Source organism: Triturus cristatus, chromosome 10 (genome assembly GCF_964204655.1).
Source record: "Triturus cristatus chromosome 10, aTriCri1.1, whole genome shotgun sequence".
In the NCBI taxonomy this organism is placed as follows: Eukaryota; Metazoa; Chordata; class Amphibia; order Caudata; family Salamandridae; genus Triturus; species Triturus cristatus.
Genome location: NC_140593.1, coordinates 678,877,721 through 678,901,420, shown reverse-complemented (window position 1 = coordinate 678,901,420; position 23,700 = coordinate 678,877,721). Strand labels below are relative to the sequence as shown.

At 42.8% G+C, this 23,700-nt stretch overlaps 1 protein-coding gene across 1 annotated transcript in view; it reads left to right on the top strand.

Moving 5' to 3' along the window:
- Positions 1 to 23,700, top strand: part of RNPS1 (RNA binding protein with serine rich domain 1) — a 100,595-nt gene that overhangs the window by 11,280 nt on the left and 65,615 nt on the right. Inside the window, exon 2 of the mRNA XM_085628174.1 lies at positions 18,036 to 18,191. Within this exon, the coding sequence (XP_085484300.1) occupies positions 18,036 to 18,191 (156 nt within the window). The remainder of the gene's footprint in view (positions 1 to 18,035; positions 18,192 to 23,700) is intronic.

Genomic DNA, 23,700 nt, shown 5'->3' with positions numbered 1-23,700 from the left:
AACGGCATGGTGAGCAAAAAAACGATGGATTTAGGCCCAGATCTCTGTACTGGGGTGAATGTATGACATTGTTCTGCATTCTGTCCATCAACTGTTTTTTGCAACTATTGCCAGATCCCCAGGATATTGCGACATGGATTAGCAAAGTTAGCTACACAAATATGGAAATTTAGCAGCATTTTTGCGGCACTTTATTTTGCTCATCATTCATTTGCTGCCTTAAATCAAGCAGAGTATTCCACTTTGGAATAGGCATGTTTAAAGTTCTGCAGCTCTATGGAAGCACAGCTCCATTCCCGACCTCATGCCTGCTGGGAGACCTTTCTTGCGGTCGAAATAGTAATTATTAGTCAGCTGATTTTGCCATGGATGCAGAGTTTACTTTGCTGGTGACTTCTGCTTTTATTGTCTGCTTATATATATTTCACTAATATTGTGTGTACAGGTCTTCGAGGTATTTAGGAAATGCTGGTTCCTTTGGAGGTGGGTTGTGTACTGTTATGGGGAGTGTTCCTTTTGAGGTAGGTTGTTTACTGTTATGCAGAGTGTTGTCTTTTTATGCAGCACCTTCTGCTTTTGGGGAGATTCCGGGGTACTTGCGAAGACTCAGGAAGTCCCGTAAGGTGCCCTGCTGCCAGTTGCTGGAACTGAATAAAGACACTTCTAGATAATCAATACCTAGGCTTTCCTGTTTTCAGTTTCTATTTTGGGTAAATTCTGTTGTTTTTTTTCCGTGATTTCAATACCTTAAAAACAGTGGTTACACGTTTTCGTGCCATTAAAAACAGTTTTTTTCCGAAGTTTATGGAAATGTTTGCTTTTATTATTGCTTGCTTTCTGCACTGCTAGTGCATGGTATATAGACAGTGTATATGCGGTCCCAATACATTTTTCCACATCAAACTTATTGTAGTACAACATACAATACTTCTTCAGGAGTCTTTGGTCTTGTACGCTCGCTCTTTCCTTCCTATGTAAACTTCTATCTGTGAAAAGGCCCTCTCAACATTGGCGCTTGAGACAGGCAACACCAAACAGCCAGTACACAATTTGCTAACTCTGGCCACTGACAGCTTTCCGTGCCAATACTGGTACACTTGAAGATTGCTATTCTCTGGGCAGGTTCTGCAACATTTGCGTTGAACTGGGCGCTTATGCCCTCAGAGTTATTGAAGTGGTCAAAAATTAAGAAGCACTTTTGAAACTACAGAGAAAATTCCCCTTTACGGAAGGGCTCTAGAACTTATACAGAATACCACAGTGAGGGTTCATTGACTTAAAATGCCATGGTTGGTGAAGGAAATTTCTATGCATCATTGCAAGCCATTTCTCATACATTGTAAAATAAAGGTTCCTGAATTGCCCTTGAACATTGCTTTGCTTGCCAAGTGGCAAGCACTCTAACATGGAACATGTTGCAGTTCCAAAGTCACTAAAGGTGTGGCCCAGTCTACTCTCGACGAGATGTTTCACTTTTACACCAATTATGCTGAACACTTGGCAGAAAAGGTTTTTTTCAGACGCTAGTTTTTTTTTAATGTCCACTACAGCAGTTCTGTTTTTCTTGAAAAATCTAAGAATGCAGTAGAGTGCACTTTTTTTCACATCCCTAGCAATATGCAACCAAAGATCCTCGCGTTTCTTGCCTTTGGCATCATCACTCAGCAAAAAGCCTGTAAACGGCTGCCACATGGATAATATAGCATTCACAGCCCCTTGGACTGAGAACCATCAGCTAAGCAACACAGCTGGGATGGCTTTCTTTGATGCTGCACAAAGCACAAAATGGGAAATATTTGCATTTTAGTTCCAGCGCATAAAAAAATCACTGTGCCAGAATGGACTAAAAAGTCAATAGCATTCTTCATTAACTCTGAAGATTGTAAAGATCCTTTCAGCATACTATCTAACCAGTGGCAAGGATCTCTTACAGGGAATCACTTCAGCTGAGATATTGATTTTGACAGGTCATCACACAACGTTTTCATATGCGTAGCTGAATCACTGCAAATACAAACCATATCACTCTAATCTTTGTTGAATTTGGACACCACCTTTTTACAGCAGCATTCCAAGTGACACTGTGTTCCATGTTTTCCAAAAGTCTGATGTCATGTTTTTACCACTATCCCAGATGCTTGGTGATAGCACTCTTTTCATAGTACTAGTCACTATACCTTGCTTTGAATGTTTAACGCCTGAGGTGTTGGCAAATCACCTAGTATCAATACTAACTCACTAGAAACTGGGGGCTGATGTATCAAGGGTTTTTACCCACCCTCTGTGGGTAAATGTAATGGCACGTATTGGGAAAGATTCTTATGGAACCAGCCATTTTAGCTATCAGTGAAATAATCAAATGCAGCCAAAATATCAAATATGATTTTGACATTTCCTGGTTCTCTACAGTTCATAAAATAATTAAACGACCTATAACATGCTTCTAAACCCTGCATCTTTAGACCAAAGACCACAAAACTGAAAAAAGCAAAAGGAAGAAGAAACCACACTTCAGTGACATCCCTAAACAACAAAACCCAAGCAGAATAATGTTAGCCCATTCTTTCTTGCTGCTAGCTTGTATGACAAAGTTACATTTGTATTGGCCTCTTCAGGAAGAAAAAAATGACTCTTTCACTCTCCTTTACCTTTCTTTGCATGGCATTTAGTTTGTGGTTGTGCGGGTGTTTTTTCAGTGTTTATATGTTAACACTGGTGAGGGGTATTCCCTTTTGGTGGGGTTTTAGCAGTTATTATAGGTTTAAACCTAAAACCGGACAGCCTATCATTACCCCAGGTTGAAGAGAACAGGGGCTATCGTTTTGCTTTCTGGCTACCACTTTTTGGTTTTAAATTGGAAGTGACAGAAAATGGTAGTAGGCACAGAAAGTAAGCTGGAAAAAATGGAACACACTGTAAAGGTGTGACTAGCGGAGAGGTAATTGTGGCGTTAATGAGTCATGCTCCAGCTTTAGTTCTCAAAGAAGAGGTATTCTATGCTGTTTGCAGAGAGAGCATTTTGATGAAAGGTGTTGTTGAAATCATACTCTGTGGATTTTATTTTCGGAAGTACTTGTAGTAAATGAGGAAGATAAAAAAAAAATCCAGCACATACACATAGTTTTCTTCATTTTGCTTAAGTGTATGTCATATAAATGGATTTTTTTCTATTTATAACGAGTGTGATTTATATTGGTGCTACAGAGTGGGTCTTGTGTTAGATTCTAAGTACGGTGGCTTGTGTTGAATGTATACTGGCAGCTGCTGTCCGTAGAAATTTTATATCAATTTATCGGGTTTTTCTGCTATTTAGGCAATTGTGAGAAGCTGCAACCACAGTGGTCTCATGAAGCACCTCTGTTGAAATTAAAAACACAGAGCAAAGTAAGGGGTGGTTCTCGTGTAGAACGAAGAGGTGAAATCTGTTTAAATCATATGGTCATCACAGTGAAGCCCTAGAATTGCTTCTGAAACACCTGACCCGCCCAGACCCAAGGCTATGAGTGAACACATACATGTGCACAGAAACAGCAACGTGAAAAGAGCTTTCAGAAGTCTTATGAACCCCTCACCAGGGCAGGGAGTGGAAGAGCAGCGCACCTGATTTAACCCATATAAAAAGATGATAGTATGGTGAAATGTGCTTCAGGAAGAGCAAATCATTGGGTTGCGCATGGAGCAGGAAACATTGACACTGGTATGGCCAATTCAAAAGATAATCCCAGTAGATGATATGATGAGGGTGTATTTACTACCCTGCTTGTATCCATACGCAAAATTGCTAAGTGTCCCTTTTGGGTATCAAAACTTACCAGTACTAAATAAAATGGGAATTGCAGTCTGATGCCCACTACACATTAGTTTAACATTCAGTAAGAAGCCATAATGAAAGTCAATTGCTAAGAAGTTAATGGGAAAAGCAGTGTTTATATGCTTGGCCCTAGATGCCTCATCCCTCCTTGAAGTTGTATGATTGGAGTAGCTACATTGCCATTTTAAATGTCCATTTTTCACAGTTAAGCTTTTTGGAACCTGCCGACTATAATGCAGGAACTGGAGCGGCTTGTAGAAATACTGGGCCTCGGAGTAACCTTATGCACCGAGTAATCCATCCATCCATTCATCCACCCACTCATTCATCCTTCCAAATATGTCCATTCACTCACTAACTCATATATAACCATCCATAGTCTCCTCTACTTGCGCTCTTGTCCATCCATTCACTCATTAAATTATTCATCCATTGATTTTCGCAAACTTGGGAATCGCTCCATACATTCACCTGTACGTGATCTATGCATTCTCCTAATAAGCCACTAATCTACCCAGGTAGCACTCATTTATATTCACTCGCTTGTCCATGCACGCAGCCACCCTTTCATTCATTCATGCACTCGTATACCCGTATCTCATTTACTCTTGCAAATACTCAACTATATTCAACCATCCTTCCATGAATGACTGCTCATATATCCTTCTATGCACACCCAATATGAGATTCTCACAGCCGTTCATACATTCCCCAAAGGCACTTGCATGCGCAAACTCACTTATCTACAATAAATCCTTTGATTAAAAAGGCAGACTTGTAGCCTTTACTAACGCTTACATTATTTTCATTGTCATTTTGTAAATCTCCGCCGTCGCCCTTCTTTGCGGTTGTTTTGAAGAGCTTATTGTTTAGTCAAAGATCTGTAGCTCCATCTAGGACGTCCTGTTTAGGTTCAACAATGCAGATTGATTGAGTCATGTTCTGTGATCACTAATCCTACCAGCATTATAGTCGCTGGTTTTTCAGGAAAATATGCCTGTTATGACATTGAACTTAATGCTTGCTAGCATATAATTACATATGCTTTATGTGAAGTTCAGTGCTGTTTTTGAAAGAATTTTGGTTAAATTAATATAAACCATTTGCCTATTATCATGGCCAGTAGTGGCCATTAAAGAGATTTTTGGAACTGGGACCAGTCACTTTAAGATTTTTGAATGCAATTACATCGAAGTCTAATCTTCTGTTTAAGCCACAAGTACTCTTTTGTTTTTGTTATTTCAGACTCCCTTGGCTTCCGAGAAATTATTGAAGGTTTCCACATAACCGTGAGTTGTTGTACATGATTGCACCACAGGTTAGGGTAAGCCTTAGCGTGCTTATACCGCCGTGGTGTTATTGGTCCTGACGAAAGCTTCAACAAATTACGCATAGAAGCTGAAACATGTTGACCGTTTGTTCAGTTTTCAGGATGTATCCGGTCAATTAAATACCAGTTAGGGACATCCACTCCACTTCATTGTAATTGGTGCCTTGTTTTCCGCCATTAGATTTTTTTATGAGGATAAAGCAAAGGCCACCTTTTTAAATTCACTATTCTTGCACTTATCACACTTCATTGAAGGTTTTTTCAAATAATACGCTCCGCTATACTTAAGCGTCGCAGCACACCAGAGATGCATTCGGCATCTATGGTGGGGACCCTATGATGAAGCATGTCACCAACCAGGTTGGTGAGTGAGGGTTCTTTTACCTCTTTGGAGTGACTCTCCCTAATTTTTTCATAATTTCTTCTTTTTTATTTTGATACACTCTTTTGTTGTTTGATTATTAGGTACAACATGAGCAAGCAGAATATGCACCCCTCAATCATAGTCCTTATCAGGCTTTGAGAGCCCGCAATGGAGAGCTGTGTGAACAGAGAAAAAGCAGCGCACATTCCTCACAACCATCCTTCCCTCGAAGAGTGGATAGTCTGGCCACTCGAGCCCCCGCTTGACAGCTTTTCAGAAAGCTACAAGTGTACTCCTACTTCCGATGTAAAGCTGGAGAGGAGGAGCAAATTCATTATCAGAACAGCGTCCCAGCTAAGCAGATCAAGCATTTGCAATGCAATAGGTCTCGTGGTTCTGTGAGTTTATGCTATTAGTCATGACAATGCCTTTATTTATGTTTTAAAACCCAAAACATAAAAAAAGGCATTGTCATTTACAGTGCCAATAGCTCCAACTCACGTAAATGCGAGACCTATTGCATTGCAAATGCTTGTTGTGACTTTGTATGCTTGGGAGACCAGAGATAGGCAGGAGATTTTTATTGAAACTTTTGTTGATGTCACAATGGAGTGGTGAGTTTCTAGGGCTAGATGTTTACATATTTTAGCTCTTCCAGTCTGCATACGATGACCTATCTTTGGGGCAAGTGAGGTGGATCCTGAGCATTGCGTGGTTAACGATTCAGTCAGTGGACTAGTTCTGAAATGTCAAGATCACTCAGGCGTTCTATCCTAGATGATCGGGAGTAACGAGTTGCGCCGTCTTTACAGTGCATCAGCGTTGTTGCTTAAAGGTATTGATGTGAATGGGGCAACGAATTGATGCTGGAGATATTTGAGATATAGGAGGAGTTCCCGTCAAGGATGCTTCCTTTTGTGCTAAGTTTCTCTTGTCTCAGCATGAGGGAATGAAGGTGTCCTTGGTGATCTTCAGGCAGAAATCTGAGGAAATTTAGTACTTCTGGGCAAATGAGTTTGTTCGTATGAGAGTAGGTCATCTTCCGCGCTGTCACATGTGAACACTGTTATTTTGATCTGTTTTCCTAATACTGAACTATTTGAGAGAGGTTGCTAGCTGGCTGGAATTGTTAGTTTTAGATTTTATAGCAAGACGGCAAGCTAGCATTGTGCAGTAACTTTTATTTTCTACTTCTGAGCAGGAAATGCTTCAAAGTTCCAAGTAGTAGAATACTCCTATTGAAAATAGAACTCTGCAGTCTCTCATATTTTCCAAGGCTCCATCTTTTTCCTCTTTTGTTTGCTGCTTCTGAGCATATAAGTACTTTACTTTTTATATTATTATTACGTTTAGATTAAGACCATGATTTGTTGTATGAATGTACATTATTGGAAAGGATGGGCAACCCACTTTAAGGATTTACGTGTGTTTATCATGATAGCAATGTAATCTGTTTGTAGGGACACAAATGTAATATAACATTGTAGTGTAAAAAAAACTAGAATAAACAGAAGCATAGCTGCTATTTTATAGGGAAGATAAAACAAGGTAAGTTACCTCGCAATCAAGGGTTTCAATAGGTGTCAGTTATTGTGAGGTGCATCTGGCAGTGTTTAATTTATTGTGCTGGGCACAGGTTGAAGGAAGCAAGATGTAATAGTGGGCGGCCACGATTGTTGTGGAATTTGTGTGACGCCATAGCATCACATGATCATTTTGAAATCTGGTTGGCCTTGTTTTGAACAAAGGCATTCGAAAGCTGAGCTGACATAATAATTTGTTGCTAAGGATTGTTTCTGCCTGCTAGACTGGCCAAAATCAGCGGTTTCTGTCAGAGATTGAGGTGCAGTGTAGAAGTTTACAGTTTATGCTTCTGTGTAATAGATTGGGGTATTAACTTGATCTGAACTTTTTTGAATTAATTTCTATCATTAGAAATTGGCAAACTTTGAGATAGTGAGCAATTTAGATTGAAGCACACAGTGAATCTGAAAGCAGGGCATTTCACTAGAGGAGAAAATAAATGACATAACGGGATAACATGGCATAAAATTTCCAGGTGGATATAAAAAAAAATGCTGATAAGTAAAGATGTTAAACTGTTCATGCAACGTTAATTCTATGTTGATGGAAAATAAAGGGCCGGCAGGCCTGTGGCTTGGCAGCCGGGAATGCTTGCATTGCTGCCACGAAAGAGGGATTGGAAAGCCCCTTGTGAGGCTTCTGGGGTCATCTCCGGGTGGTAACAGATGCAGCCCAAACAGAAGTGCACCTACCAAGTGGGTGACAAGAAATCTTAGCTGCGGAGGCACAGGCCGCCTAATAGAGCAGGCCCAGTGGAGGCAGCAGCAGGCCTGCTTGTGTTGGGGGGCCATGGCCTATACAGGAGACGTAGAAAACCATCCTCCGAGGAATGCTAGAACAGATCTCCGGTCTGCAGAAGGGACAGTCTTGGCGCCCTGGGCTCAAAAGAATGAGCCATCTTCTACCCTGCCCTGGTAAGTTAGGAAGGCCGGAACAGCGAGGACTGCAGTTGTACGTGGAGGATCCTGGAAGACAGTAACACACCAAGACCGCCCAACTAGAGTGGCTGGAAGATTGAGTGCCTGAGGTGCATTGGTGGCGTACTGTGCCCGAGTCAGGGTATAATATGTATCCAGGACAAGGGTAACCCTACTCCTAAGGAACCAGGGTATCAACTCTGTAACAGGGAACAATGGTTCCTGTGGACTATGTATACAATATTTGATAATTAAAAAGCTTAATAGCATATATTCATGGGAATGGATTGTCAGAGAAAGCATAAAAATCATACACATCATAGGTTTCCAAAAGTTATTGTACTAAGCCTTTACTCTTTGCATCATAAAGTCAAACAGACATTGTGCTCAGTGTCCCAAGTGAACTACAACCTAAAAAAGGGGTGACAATTTGTGACATATAGGAATGCAGAACACCTGAAATGAGAACAAATGACTGTCAGTGTGAAGGATGCACACCAATAAAAATGTGTTGTAAAAAAGATAGTCATAGAGGGGCCCAGCCGGGCACCGAAAGTGAAGGAGAAGAGAGGACTGACAGTCCTATCATGTATGGGTACAGCGTCTCATTCATTGGTTGGTACACAATAGTAGGGTCAGCTATCCATCCAGTAGGAAGATTTCAATCCATGTGTATACTCCAATCTGGCTGATCGAGGTAGCTTAATTCCAAGATGCCAATTTATTGATCCATAAATCATTCCAAGGTTATCGATTAGTGAAGGTGTGTCAATGCAGGGAGAGGGCAAGATGATGCACCCTTCTCCTCTAAAGCAGTTAGTGCCGAATGTCAATTACAGGGCCATTTTTATAGGCGTGCACCCATCACACTGACAGTCAATTGTTCTAATTTCAGGTGTTCCGCATTGTTTGGTCCTGATGAGACCCCTTCATGCCCTTGGTGTCGAAACATATATCAAACGTACCATTTTCACAGCCTCTATTATTGGTAAAAGGCTCTTAATATATTGATTATACTAACCTGTGGTCGTCTTGTACAAACTGAAACCTTCTATATGTTACAAATTGTCACCCCTTTTTAGGTCTCGCCTGGCGTAGCAGCGCATGCGCTGCTCGCTCGACGAGATTTATTGTTAGAGGGCTTCAAGCCCCGCCCCTCATTTCCATTGGCTGGTGTCACCGTTTATGCTTAACGGTGGCCGGTGGCCTGCCATTGGAAATGAGGGTTTTGGGTTCGCGCCCTTTCGCCTCCAATCAGGACTCGGTGGCCTGCTTTGCTGCTGTCGCAAAGCACTTTCTTGTCTTTATGGGGCCATGTGTTTCTAATTAGAAACACATAGCCCCTTAAAGACAAGAGATCCCCATGCTCCGGCTGCAGCACGGTCCTCTTTCACTTATTATATATCTGTATGCAATGACAGAAGCAGCAAAATACAAGCTGTCGTGCACGACCACCAGCAAGGCTCCATTTAATGGCGCTGTGCATCTTAATCTCCATGTCTGTCTAGCTGCAGGGTTGACTGTGGCGTCACAACCAGTACTGCAGAATTTGGAATTTGAGAACTATCATTGAATCTCGGCGTGCACAAAATCCTGTGATTCTGGGCACATCAGTTCTCCCCGTGCCTCAAAACATGAATGTGATCTTGTGTAATTTAACCGGTGCTCATGCACATTGATCCAATATCTTTGTGTGGAGTTCGCGCTATATAAAACTGCAATAAACGTTACTCCATCATGGTTTTACATTTGTTTTCATCTTGTTGGTTGGCCTGCTGGGGTTGCCTTCTGTCCTGGCTAATCTTGCTTGTAGTAGTGTGCTCAGAGCTCTGGGCCTCTGTGTGAACTGACCTGCACCAAAACTGACTTGGTGTCGCCGTTAGTTGTCCTAGTCCCCCACAGATGCAGAGGCACAACCAGCTAGGGCATGCTTTTACTGCCAGTGTTGTGTGTGCTGCGTGATCACGAGTGAGTCAGGAGCTGTGGTCCCTGCTGGGTTCCATGCTACTACAGGTGAGAGCCAGGCAGTTCTATAAAGCAGTTGCTAGCTGTGATGAAACATCGCATATACTAATTTGGGGAAGATCATCTAATCGCTAGCCAGTAAGGAAGCTGGCTCCAGACTGGTGCCATTGTTAAAAGCAACCGGTGGCAAGATGAGGTGACTTCCAGGTGTTAGCTGATGCCTTTCCAGAGTACTACAAATCACTCTACAGATTGCTCCCACGTACTGCCCTAGAATCCATATCCCAATCGTACGTGATTTGATTATGCCCAGATTCCCCCCCAAGACCAGAGCTGATCTAAACCAGCCACTCACTGTAGAGGAACTATAGGTTGTAGTGCAGGGCTTGCACACCAGAAAGGCTCCAGGTCCCCAACAGCTACCCTTTAGAATTCTATTTAACAGTCTATTCTATGGCCCGCAGATGTTGGATATGTTAACTGAAACCCCTTCAAACCAAATCTCTCCTCAAGACCTCTACAGAGCCTCTGTCATAATGCTTCCCTAGCTGAACAAATCCCAGACTGACTATACCTCTTACAGGCCAATCTCTCTGATCAGTTTTGAGGCTAAAATATTGGCAAAGATATTAGCCACATGGCTAACAATGGTAGTATGCTCCTTGATTCCTTCAAGAACCAAAAATGCTCCATGCAGGCCAGAGTAACAAGACACCGCATCGAAGGACTCCACAATGTACTTGTACGGGCACGTGACATTTTTGAACCAACCCTAATTCCTCAACTAGACTTCTAAATAATTTGATTCCGTCAAACGGCCCTTCCTCCATACAGTGCATGAACTTCAGAGCATATTTTTATAAATGCATTCAACTACTCTACAGCAGCCTGAGTGTGAGGGTCAATTAGGTGATGTGCTTATCTGGGCACTGAGATGGGCTGACTGATTAGAGAACTGCCTCTCTATATGCAGGCGAGGCCATCATGTTCACACAGAGGCCTATGGTCTCAATTCCTAAACTAACCCCACATGTTAAAGGTGTATGGAGATGTGTCGGGCCTCCGTATGTCCTTATCCCGCTTTTGGAGCAAATACTGAAGAGGTCCTTTCAGGAGTGACTAAGGGGAATGGACTGTTGTGCAATAGCCGAGGAGGCAGTTTATAGATCGAGACTGTCCAAACAGGTATACCAAGAGATGGAATGGAATCACACCTTTTGATTCGAATCTGCTCTGCTACTTATTTGTCAGCTGAAGGCGTAGCGATGAAAAATATGGTTGAAGGGATACGAGCTTGCTGTGCTCCTCTGGGTCACTGCAGATCTAGGCGCACCTTACGTGTAATTCTGTTAAAACGGTACCAGTCATATGATTGTTACTGTAAAAACAAAGTTCCCCAAAGGATCTGTTGATTATAGTAAAGGATTTGTTGGGATCATTAGACATCATTGTTGATAAGAAAAAATCTGTTTAATTTAAGTTTCGTGACACAATGAAGGTGGTATTACAGTTTCCTGAGAAGAAGCCAAAAAATATAAAGCACAAAGTAAAACATTTGTTAAGGAAGCAGGAGGTAACTTTAAGAGAATATGTTTGTGATTAGCCTTTTATTCTCATCAAGTTAAGCAGTCTTTCTCTGTCCCTTACAGGGATTTATAGCTCTTGAAGAGTTTGGGTCTTTTAAAGGATCTTTGATACATACAGGGACTGGGCAGAAATGTCAAAGGTGGCAATGGAAGCATTCATTTGAAGGAATGGCAAAGGGTGCAGTTTTTAGTTTGGTCCCAGTTTGTTTTGGAATCTGATGCAACCTACCTAGATACGGAAGCAATTTTGTTGGACCAGAAAACAGAAGGGGGGGGAAAGATCATATAAATTTGTATATGAGAGCAGGTCTCTTTACGTTTCACATCTCGCATTCAAGGAGGATCAGTTTTGTTAAGGACGGACAATTTTACAGTTGGGTGAAGCAGAATAGGGAAACTGACAGATTTAGCAAATTAAATCTGGGAGCTTTGTTTGGAATACTACATAAGATTAACAGCTCCATATTTGCCAGGAGAAGACCATGTAGCTGCATACTGTCGTTTAAGGAAAATGGTGGATAACCGCAATTGGAAATTGATGGAAGAGATATTTCAGAGGATTCAGAAATGTGTAGGTGTTCTGACAGTGGATCTCTTTGCTTTTTGACTGACACATCAACAGGAGAATTACATAGGTTAGAGGCCAGATCGAGGGGCAATAGCACTGTATGCATTCAGTTAGGACTGATCGGAAATTAAGGGAATGCGCTTCCTCCTTTCGTTAGTATTCAGAGAATTTTACTTTGTGAGGAGACATGTTAGTTTTGTTGACCCCTTTTTGTACGAGTCAGGCTTGGTTTCTCCTGAGAATGAAAAACATAGTAGGAATTCCATATCTGAATTAAGTTTTACAAAGGTTTGCTGAAACGAGTCGAAAGGGAAGAACATCCCTTCGTAGATTCAAATAGGCTCATCCTTCTAGTCTGGAAGGTTTCAGGAATTCCAGAAGATTTGCAGAACTTTAGGAAGAGGCTTTGGGTCTCTTCAGTGAATCATGGGCACCAGGGACAAGGAAACTGTTCAGGTGCGCTTGGAATGTCTGGTTACATTGGTGCTTGGCAGGTGATTTGTATCCCGTGGAGTCTGGTGGAGTGATGTTAGCTAATTCTTTTAGTAGGATTGTATGGAAATGGTTTGAGTTATAGAACTGTCAATTGCTATAGCTGCAGGGCATTTCCTGATAGGTTTGTCATTGGGTAGAAGTCCTTTGACAGCCAAGGTCCAGGTATGAGTCTTGAAAAAGTTGATCTGATTTTCATATTGTTTGAACATGGCCATAAATATATTTTTGGGTGCAAAGAAGCTATCTTGGAAGTCAGCAACTTTGTTAAGCTTAATTTCATTTAGGAGAGTTTCAGATGTGAAAGCTTTAGAAATGAGCTGTAGATTTTACCAACCAAATCTGGCGTTCCTTGAGATTTGGAAAATAACAAAAGTTAAGTGTGGTAAGACGTATTAAAGAATATGAGTTAAGAGTCCAAGAGAAGTGCAGGTCTAAATCAGTTGCTGATCTTATGTGAAATCTTTTACGTCTGTCTCTTTGGCTACTATTGCAAGATAGGGGTAAGGCAGTCATGAAACGGGCATGAGTGAAACCTCAGCTTAAAGCACACGCAGCAAGAGGTGTAGTGGCTTCTAAAAGTTTTAGATTTGGCGAAGATTTGAGGTGATTATGAAGGCAGCAAATTGGCCTAGTGCACTCAAACCAATTGGGCATTGTCTGAGGTTATGCACTGAAAGGCTTTGAACATGCATAATCCTGGCTTCCTGTCTTGCCATAAAATCTTATTTTCCTAGATTTTCTAAATAGAGAATTGTGATTTTATTAACGACAAGGAGGCTAGCATTGTCTCCCCCTTATTTGCGATGGGGTGTTGGGGGGGGGTTTGTACAAAGAAGATAAAGAGAATGTTATGATGATAATGCGGGCAAAATATAAAAAGTATGTTTCGTGTGTGTGTGTGTGTGTGTGACGTCTGATTTGTAAATGGATAGCACAGTAATTTTGTTAATTACAGAAAATCATGAGGAAATATTGGAGCTTTTGGAAAATGATTAGTTCTGATTAAGAAGATCGCAACAACAAAAGAGGAAGACAGTGGAGGTAAAGTAACTTATGAGAGGCTACACAGTTCTATTTCAATTGTGTGTTCTATCAGAACATTGAAGTATTTGCTACTCAGACGTTGTAAATGAAAGTTATTGCATAATGCTATTCTCCTTGCCGTTAACAAAAAATCACGATTCTCTTATCCACAAACGAAGGATAATCTGCATTCTCCTTGTTGATGAGTAGCTATATGTAGAGGATATCAGGGGAAGTTATCTAATGGTATGAGGTTGTTGATCATGAACGGAAGCTACTTTAATGTTCAATATGTTCCATTCATTTATGTTTGACTGTCTTTGTCTAATTCAGTTTAACAGTTGCTTCATGATTGCATATTTTTCGTAAGCAATGAAAGTAGTCGCCACAGTAACCAGCTACGCTGATTACTCACTAATTGTCTTTTTGCTACTGTAGTATGTGTAGATTTTGATAAATCCAAGTTGTCGTCAAAGCTAACAGTTTTACAAAATATTGCAGTTGTATCTTCTCTGAGCAATATTGTGGGAACATGGATTTGGGCCATGGTGGGTAAAGTAGAAAGGTTCAATATTCAAGGATTTAAAAAAGAAGGTTTAATCTTTAATTGTCATTATCCTTTAAAGGTATAGATCCAGTGTGTCTATATAGATAAGTTTCACAGGCTTTGATCAGCTACATGTGGTTGGTATTCTGGGACTTGATGGAAAATGGATGGGGCGATTCACAAATGTATTTGTAGCTTTCAAGTTGCATTTATTCATAGTGGTTCGTGCAGCTTTGGGAGTGGAGTGTTGATTTATTTAAATGGGAGAAATTTTGCAATGCTAGATGGCAACATTTTCATCTAGGCCTATTGACACACCATACCCCCCCCCCCCTCTCCTTTCCCCACCTTCCTCCTCACCCCACAAAAGATTTATATGGCCATATTTCTTCTTGAAACGTTTTTGTTTGTTATATTACATACATTTTGCCTGCATCAACTTGCAACCTGCATTTTTCGTTTCAATGATGCCTGTTTTCACTTGAAATCCACCCTGTTGCCTCAGCCTTCCATCTAGTTAGTTCTTTTCCCATTACTTCATTGAGTTGCTTTTGGTATTATCTGAAAGGATGTGTGTAAGTATGTATGTATGTATGCGTATATATATATATATATATCTACAATTATCTACTGGCGGTCGCCAGTAGATAGTTATAGTTAGGACCGTGTTTCCATCGGAAATCCGCAACATTCTATTTGGAATAACTTTGGCGCCGGTTGACGAATCCTCGCGAATTTTTCAAAACTAATGGGGCGCTACGCTCCGCTCCTACCCTGAAAGTCTCGGGGGGGATTCGTCAAGCGGGGGCTGAGAAAAAAGGGGGGTCCCAAAACGCGTTTTCCCCATGCATTTTCCCATAGGACCTTTAGTCTGAGCTACAGCCCGAACGGCTGAACAGAATTACTTGAAATTGGGCAGAGAGGTAGTCCTCAGGTCAGGGATGTGCCTTTTGCAGGTCTGGTGTAAATCTGTTCAGTAGGTCCTGAGAAAATAGCATTTAAATCAATATATATATCTATAGGCGCGCTCCGTGCGCTTACGGTAAGCTTACCGTACGCGTACGGTGCCGTGCGCGAGCTCAATTCTGATTGGTGGTTACATGACTGTAAACATTCGAATCGGTCGAAATCAGAAAGTATCGGCCGCCATTTTCTGTCTCTCGCACTGAAAAACAAAGGTTGATAACATGAAAAGGGGGCAACGAAGAGAGTTGCAGACCCCCTAGCGTTCGTCAGGGGGTTCACAAAGGACCAAAAAGTATGAAAAATAAATTTAATAATTTTTAAAAAAAATCGCGGAGTGCACGTACGGTATATAAATCTAAGGACCCCCAAGGGAGAAAAAAACAATTGATATTTTGTAAAAAATGGCAAGGTGTGCACGGTACGAAATGCGCAACGTGGGGTGCCCACAGCGCACGCACGGTGCGTGAAGCGCACCGTGCGCGCAAAAATTAAAAATAAATACATAACTTAGCATTTAAAAAAACGTACAAATTCACTGAAAAAACCATAGGTTTCACACACGTTATAGTTAGGAATTAGCATTTAAAAAACCTTGCAAATTCACTTAAAAAAACATAGGTTTCACACAAGTTATAGTTAGCTGTACATTTCACTCGTAAAAAACCAATGAAATTCCACGTTATAGTTAGATCAGGTAACTATAACTTGCGCGACCGCAATGCACAATGTGTCATTTCAGATGTCATCATTGATGTCATGAGTGATGTCACTGACCATGTCATAAGTGATGTAATATGTGACGTCATCAGCAGTTTATTGTGGGCGCGCAAGTTATAGTTACCTGATCTAACTAGAACGTGGAATTTCATTGGTTTTTTACGAGTGAAATGTACAGCTAACTATAAATTGTGTGAAACCTATGGTTTTTTAAGTGAATATATATATATATATATATATATATACACACACACACACACACACACATCCACTCCTACTCACCTTTTATGTTTCGTGTGCAATTGAAGTGCAGATAAAGATATGCATACTTTATCTTACGTTGTTTGACAGGTGACAGCAACTCAGTAATTCCACTCGACGGTGAGATCACTGTTATTTCATGACCTAGATTGAGGTCACAATTCTTAGAGCACCTCAATTTTTGCTTGTTCTGAACTTATTACGATAAGTTTTAAGATTGTAAGGAAATTCAGTGTACTACTATAGTTATCCAATGCTGATCCTTCTGTACTACATTAGTCTGATTTAAATATCATTAAGTCTGCATCTCATCTGTTCCATGTTGGATCAGTCCAAATATACATTTATACAATATATTATATAAGACTCTAGGCATCAGGCAGGCCCACGCCTTCACCAGCATTAAATTTAGACTTCAGGCTGCATCCCCTCACCTCTGGAAGACTGCCTATCCGGCAGACACTAGCCCTGGTTACACAGCAGCAGCTCCTGAAGTAATCTGCAGAGTACTCCCTTGGTCATGAAGAACTTGATACTTGAACAAAGTTGGGTGATTTGGATCCTACTTTTATATGCATTTTCCAGTCTGAGTGTGGATGCACTGTCTCAACCTTCAGAACTGGTCCGGGTTGCATCTCTTTTTAAGTGTCCTTGCCCTGCTGTTCTCCAGACACAGCCTTTGTGTAAGGTGATGCTTCTCACACCAGGTAGTACTGGGGCTGCTCCAGGCAGGAGCACCTGCCACATGGACACAAAGTGAGTTCAATACACTTGTAATTTATTAACATACTAAAGCAGTAAAGTGACTGACAAAAGGGCAGGCATGGCCTCAAAGCACCCTCACCTTGAACAACAAAGTGCAGCCCCCCCACACTTTACCCCTAATATTTAACTAATGGTAGTGATCTTCCAGAACTAATCAGCCGCCTCTTGCGTGTTTTTTATGGAATTTTTTGTTAGCCATGTCTCCACCCCCTCACTTTAGTGTCTGGTTCTTCACCCTCCAGCTATAGAAATACAGGCAATACACTTCAACAATTTGTCAAACTCATGGGATGTCAGCGCAAGGCTCTGGGTTACTTGGAACAGGAGAACTGTACATGAGGGGTCAGTTCACCACACTTATTGACCTAGATAAAAAAGGACTGAAAATACCAAGGATTCACAAAATACGGTGCTCTGCTACTGCCACTTTATATGCTACACCTAGGTTAGGAATTGTAGTCCTCTGCCCACTGTAGGGTCACAGTTGATGTGCCTCTACAAGTCAGAATACCGTTCTTGTATTGCACATTGTTGGGGACCATCCTTTGCCTCTGTTGCTTGCTAAAGTGTCAAGATGCCAGGCCCAAAATAAAAGTGGGGGAAACTAGATTCACATGTAGTTTGGTTCTTTGGGCAGGGGAGCACACCTGTATACCATGCAGAGGATATTCATGCCCCAACACCTACTTCTGGGTGTTGTTGTCTAAGCTCTCAGACACCCTTTCTTCCCATAGTAATCAATTTATTTAGAATCTCTTCTGCCATAGGAACATTATCCTCTTTCTTAGATTAGTGTCCTGTGGTTTATTTATTCCTCCTGTCCCACTTCATGAGTGTTCTAGATCTCAGCTGACCTAGTTTTTAAATTCCCTCATTTTATTCTCAAATTTTCTGGAGTTTTCACAGGACACAGCTAATGCTGCAGTACAAAGCATTCATTTTGTAGCTCTTTCGTCTAGCAGGATGCATGACTTGTCAGTACTGCAGTGAATAGGTAGAGATAAACCTTGTCCCAGTGCTGGAACAGCAGGGACTTGCATATGAGAACATTTGTATTGATATGCGAGTACTCTTCAAATCAAAAATTAATTTGTGATTCGACTTAATGACTGATGAATTTTTGGTGTATTTTACAGGGCTCCCTCTCCAACAAAACGCAAGGACCGTTCAGATGACAAATCTAAAGATCGTCCCAAGGAGAAGCCAGCGACCAAGGAATCTGGAGACAAAGAACGCGGCAGAGACAAGACTCGCAAACGCCGCAGTACCTCTACTGGGAGCAGCAGCAGCAGGTACACACTGATCTGACAGCACAACTGCCCATCCGTAAACATGGCTGATCAGCCTGTGAGCAAATTCTGTCATTCCAGGGATGCTTTCAGGCAGGTTGCTTCATGGAAGTAGCTGCCTTTTGATAAGTCACAGGTGCTTTATGAAATCTCTTGTGAGTCCTCTGTACTCTATTTCCACATCACTTCTCACTTAAACCTTATTGCCACCAATATTCTTCCTTGAACATTCTGAAATCCAGTTCCAGTACAAAATTCTGACCTAGAGTTGGTTGCTTAGCAGTAACAATTCAATAACTGTTCTAACTCCGCTAAAGTTAAGAGATGCAGATTAACTACTTGTACAAAAAGTTGCCTTTTTGTAAAGTTTAGTGAAACCTGGTAATGCTCTCAATTCTGAGCATAGCTGACATTCCAGAATTATCAGTCATTTGTGTACCTTTTTTAATTAGTAAGAATGTCATATTCAGGTGTCTTGAGCATGTGCTAATTTACTTTTTTGGAGGGGGGATGGGTTATGGATTTTACTACTTTTAAAACCTTAAATCCATCGCCCATGAGCAATGTTCTGCCTACTTATTTTTGTCTCCGCACCAACAATTTATTTGTGGACACACTTCTCAGTTGCTTGCGCAGTTGATAAAATGATCAGCTAATATGCACACAATTGGGGTGAGCAAGCAATTACAGCTGAAGGGCATTGGTGTAGGGAGCAGGTTGAATTACAAGTGTGAAGCTGGAGAAGCTCAGCCAATGGTTTTATACAAAAACTGCAACAACAAAAAAAGTGTGCCTTCTGCTAATTCTTTCAGGAATGCAGAATGTGAATCCCTATTTTGAACAAAATGACCTTAACATAAAAAAAGTTTTGAATTTCTTCTCCGCTGCACTGTCAAGCTCATTTATGTGCTTTTAGTTAGCTGATAATTCCACCATAAAATTAGATTTGATAGTAAATGGTGGGTTCACGTCACTATTTTATGTACTACTTCTCGGGCAGGGAGTGTGATGGACCATATTAAAGATTTCCTCTCCCTCCTCTCTTCATCTTGTTAAAGAGAAATATTGTACATCACAAATCGGTATCAACTAAGCATATTTCTGAAATGCTGTTATTATTAGCAATACTTATGTTAATGTATAACGAAATTCTGTCACATACCACCCTTCTGCCTCTGGACATGAGGACACAGCACCACATATAGGTGTCACCATTGTGCTGACATCATTTCCTCTCTTTCATGGATCGAAATTCCACTCCAACCTTTTTTTTATTTTTTTGTTCATTTTTTCCCCAAACCTTTTGACATTGTACAGGAGTGTTACCCCACAGAACAGGATTTAAGCCATGCCACACACATCACAAATGTCATTCATTGAATCCACACAGTGCCTGTTTTATGCCTTGGCATTGATCACAACTCTACCTCCTGGGTCCAATACTTCCTGATGCATCCAAATGCCAACTTCTTGACACTCCCAAGGAGGGTCTAAAAGCCCACATCTGGTTTAGACATCCAACTTGGATATGATTCCTTTTCTGGAGCTGATGGGACCAGAGTTCCTTAAGGGGCATTGGAGATACCACACCACAACGCCTTCATGGAGGTTATGCTGCAGCTGTATAAGTGGATCCCAGATTCTGCTGCCATGCCTTCAGATGCAATGATTCATTGGGGCCTCCAATTTTCTTTCCCATACCAGAGGAAAAATGGTCTTGGTTGGTACTCTAGTTACTCCCTGGTGCCCAAGAAAGGCTGGGAGCCTGAGACTGATTTTGGACCTCATGGTATTGAACTTGGTCCTCAATAATGAGAAGTTGGCGTTGGACTCGGAGGACTGGTGGATATTCCTGGACCTGCAGGAGGATTACTTTCATGCACAGCATTCCCTTCCCTGCAAGCCCCCCCTCCCCAACTCAGAGTTCAGGACGTTCTGCTTACCATCCACATATTTCAGACTGGAGTTATTGTCCCAGCCTTGAAGGTTATGTTGGAATTATGGCCTTTGGAACACAATTTTACTCTAATTTCTCTTGGAGGAGAAGATAAGTTGTAGTGACGACATTGTTGCCATTAGCGCCAGAAGGCTTGTGTTCTAGCATCTGCATCGCTACGTTGCAAATCTGTGATCCTTGATGAATGCCATTAACTCCTAGTGCCATCATTTCCTTCTTTGCCACATAGTGCTTAAGCCTGAACCCGTAATTTGCCTTAATTAACAGATTTCACATCTCAATAGTGAAGTTATTTATCAATAACCACGATGGCTTTTATGCCCATGTAAGTCTGTGTTCGATATAGCCTGACCTTCCCTCACAAGGATTTGGGGTGGCAGTGTCTGTGACTACATGCCTGCAGCAAAGTTAGCAAGCTTCCTTTCCTGACTTAATAGCGGTCATATAAGAATGATTCACTGTGTAAGAAAGAGGCCCCCCGGGACTAAGCGAGTACCAAAAACAACATCATTTGCATATGCGATAGCGCTATATTAGGTCTCGCCTAGGCGGCGCTTGCGCGGTCTCTTCGAGACCTGCTGTATTGAGGTATGTATTTGAAGCTCTGTCCACTCTCTGCCCATATTTTTAATTGGCTTCTGTGATTGTCCTTTGTAAATGCTGGCTTTTGATTTGTTCATAGGCTTATAAGTCCCGCCTTGGTACCGCCCTGTCTTCTGTTGTCACCTCCCATCTGGACTGGCTCTCTTACTTGTGGTGTTATGCAGTTTGTTTCATGTACAGTATGTGAGCACTATTTTCTTAAAGGAGTTTCTCCTAGTTGCTGTTCGAGGTAGCACACAATCTCCCATTCATGCTTTAGGACTACAACGTGCTTATATGCACTCATAGGATCGTTTTTTATAGCTTCCACAGAGGGTACCTTCAACAAGGCTGTTTACGATTATGTGCGCTCCTGAGAGGGGGCAGGAGGTGAGGCCTGGGCTTTGAAGGTGTCTGTTAACAGCGCAGAGCTCTTGATGTTCTTAATGAGGGGTCCTGTTCCACTTCGCCGGGGTGCGTTCAAGGTGGCTCTAGCAAGCAGTGTTTGGTGCATCAAACTGACTTCAGCCACACAGACTGTACCTTGGCTTACATACGTCACTGCTCAAATGCTATCTGGGAAGCAACGCCTACGCCTCACTCCAGAGGACTCTCATTTGCCTTCCAACTGGTCAGGCTCCATTCTGACCTCAATGAACCCCTCGTCATCATTTTATTATAAAGTGAGTGGTTTTGCTTTTATGCTGTAGGAAAGTGGGTTTCTGTTGCAGTAACCTCCCCCCCCCCCCCCCCCCCCCGCCCTTTTTTTTTTTTGCCAGGCTACTGATGCACTTATTCTTGGTGTGCCCTGGGTCCCTGCCAATCAGGTTCCCAGGGCCTGTGTTCTTTCCCCAAAACTAACCCATTTGGCATCTCTGGCCACAGGTCAGCTCCTGGTAAATGGTACCCAGGGCAATGTGACCAGGGAAGACCTCTAAGGGCTGCAGGACTTATTGTGCCACCCTTAGAGGCCATTTACCTTTATACACACACACACACACTGCCTTTGCAGGCTGCGTGTTTTTGTGCAGAACAAATTGAAGAGTCAACATGGCACACATCCCTGTGTGCCATGCCTACTACCCTCTGCCCTGGCATAATCAGTCACCCCTCTAGCTGGGTGCCCTTTGCCAGTGGTGAGGGTACAGGTGCATGAGCCCTGTACCCCTACAGTGTTTAAGTCCATTCTTAGACATTGCTGCCATTAAGAGTATATAGTGCTGGGAGCTTGACATCACAAAATTCACAGCACCATAATGGCTACACTGAAAACTGAGAAGTTTGGTATCAAACTTCTCAGCACATTAAACCCACACTGATGCCAGTGTGGGAATTAATGACAAATGCACACAGAGGGCATCTCTGAAAACTAACCTACCACTAGTGTCCAGGCTGAGTGGCTGCTTTCAGCTGCCACCACCAGATACGTTTCTGGACCCCTGGGCCGGGAGCCTGCTGCTCTCTGGGCCTAAAACAATGCAGATCCTGGGACGAGGTGCCAAGTCTCCTCCCCCATGATGGGCAGGGTTCACAAAGGGGAAGCTTCAAAGGCATGCCTTTGTGAGCCTCCCTAGACCATTTGCTGCTTTCAGCAACTGGTCCCCACTGGTTCTACCCCCACACTTTGGGTGGGAGAACCAGCGGGAAAAACAAGTGAGGGAAAGAGGTGTGGCCTACTCCGCCCCTCAGGTGGGGGAGGCTAGGTGAAGCCCAACTCAGAGTCCCCGCCATCTTGAAGATGGGGGGACCCAACCAACCAGGACAAGCTCCTGCCCCCCTCCCACTGGAGGGTGGCTCGAGAGGGGGTGTACCCACTCCAGGAAAGGGACCCATTGGTCCCTGCCCTTTACCTCCCTGTAACACCCCTAAATCTAGTATTTAGGGGGCACCCTGAACCTTGTTTCCTCAGATCCAGCCCGACAACAAGAAGAAAAGAAGGACCGAACCGCCGTGCAGCCAGCTAACAAGAGGACGACACCCACTGACTTGGCCCAGCCCTACCGGCCTGTCTCCCCTTGAACCTGCTATTGGGAAATCCCGGTGTGTCCTGCAGCCAGCAACCTCGAAAACCCCGGAGGACCTGCCTGCCTTCACTTCGAAGACTGCTTCTCCCATGAACACCGGATTTGTTCAAACTGCAGCTTCTGGCTCCGGTCGGATACCGCAAATCCAGCCCACTCTGCACCTGCCGAACCCGGCCCGAGCTTAAGTGGAAAAACACCACAAGAAGGTCACCCCGGCAATCCTGAACCGAGATCCGGCAACCCCTGACCTGCCTCCAGCCGACGCCTGCGGTCTAAATCCAGAAGGTCCCCCCTAACCACAACCAGGAGCTGGTAAGAAGATCCGACCCCAAAAGGCACCCCTGCGCCCAACGCCCCAAGGCCTTGTGTGCCCAAACCAATGGTGACTAACCAACCCTTAACTTCCCAGCTTACCTTTCAAAGTGGTGGTCGCACCCAGAAGTCGTTTGTCTCCCTGCCTGCAGTGCTTTTGCAAACCGGAGGTTCCCTTTGAAAACAACAGGGCACCCTACTTTAAAACAGCACCCTGCACCCGGCCGCCCTAGTGCCGATGAGGGTGCACCTTTTGGTGCTGATTTGATTCCCTATTTGCCCTGACCTAAACCCTAGGAGCTTAGCTCCCTCAGACGTGTGGCCTGCTTGCCAGCAGCCACCAACCGGAGGCCCCCTTTCCTCCATAGGATAACTTTGGGCCTCAACACTCTGCACCCGGCCGCCCTAGTGCCGCTGAGGGTGAAGCCAAAGTGCATCACTGACCGTGCCGCTGAGGGTGAAACAAAAGTGCATCACTGACCCCCCGCCCGAGTCTAACCCCAGAACCTTAACTCCCACAGACTATTACTTTTTTTTTTATTTTTTTTTTATAAATCTGTTTTTATTATTTTTAAAGAGTACACATTGTGGCAGCATACGTTGCATACTGGAGTACATGGGTATATACGAATTGTTA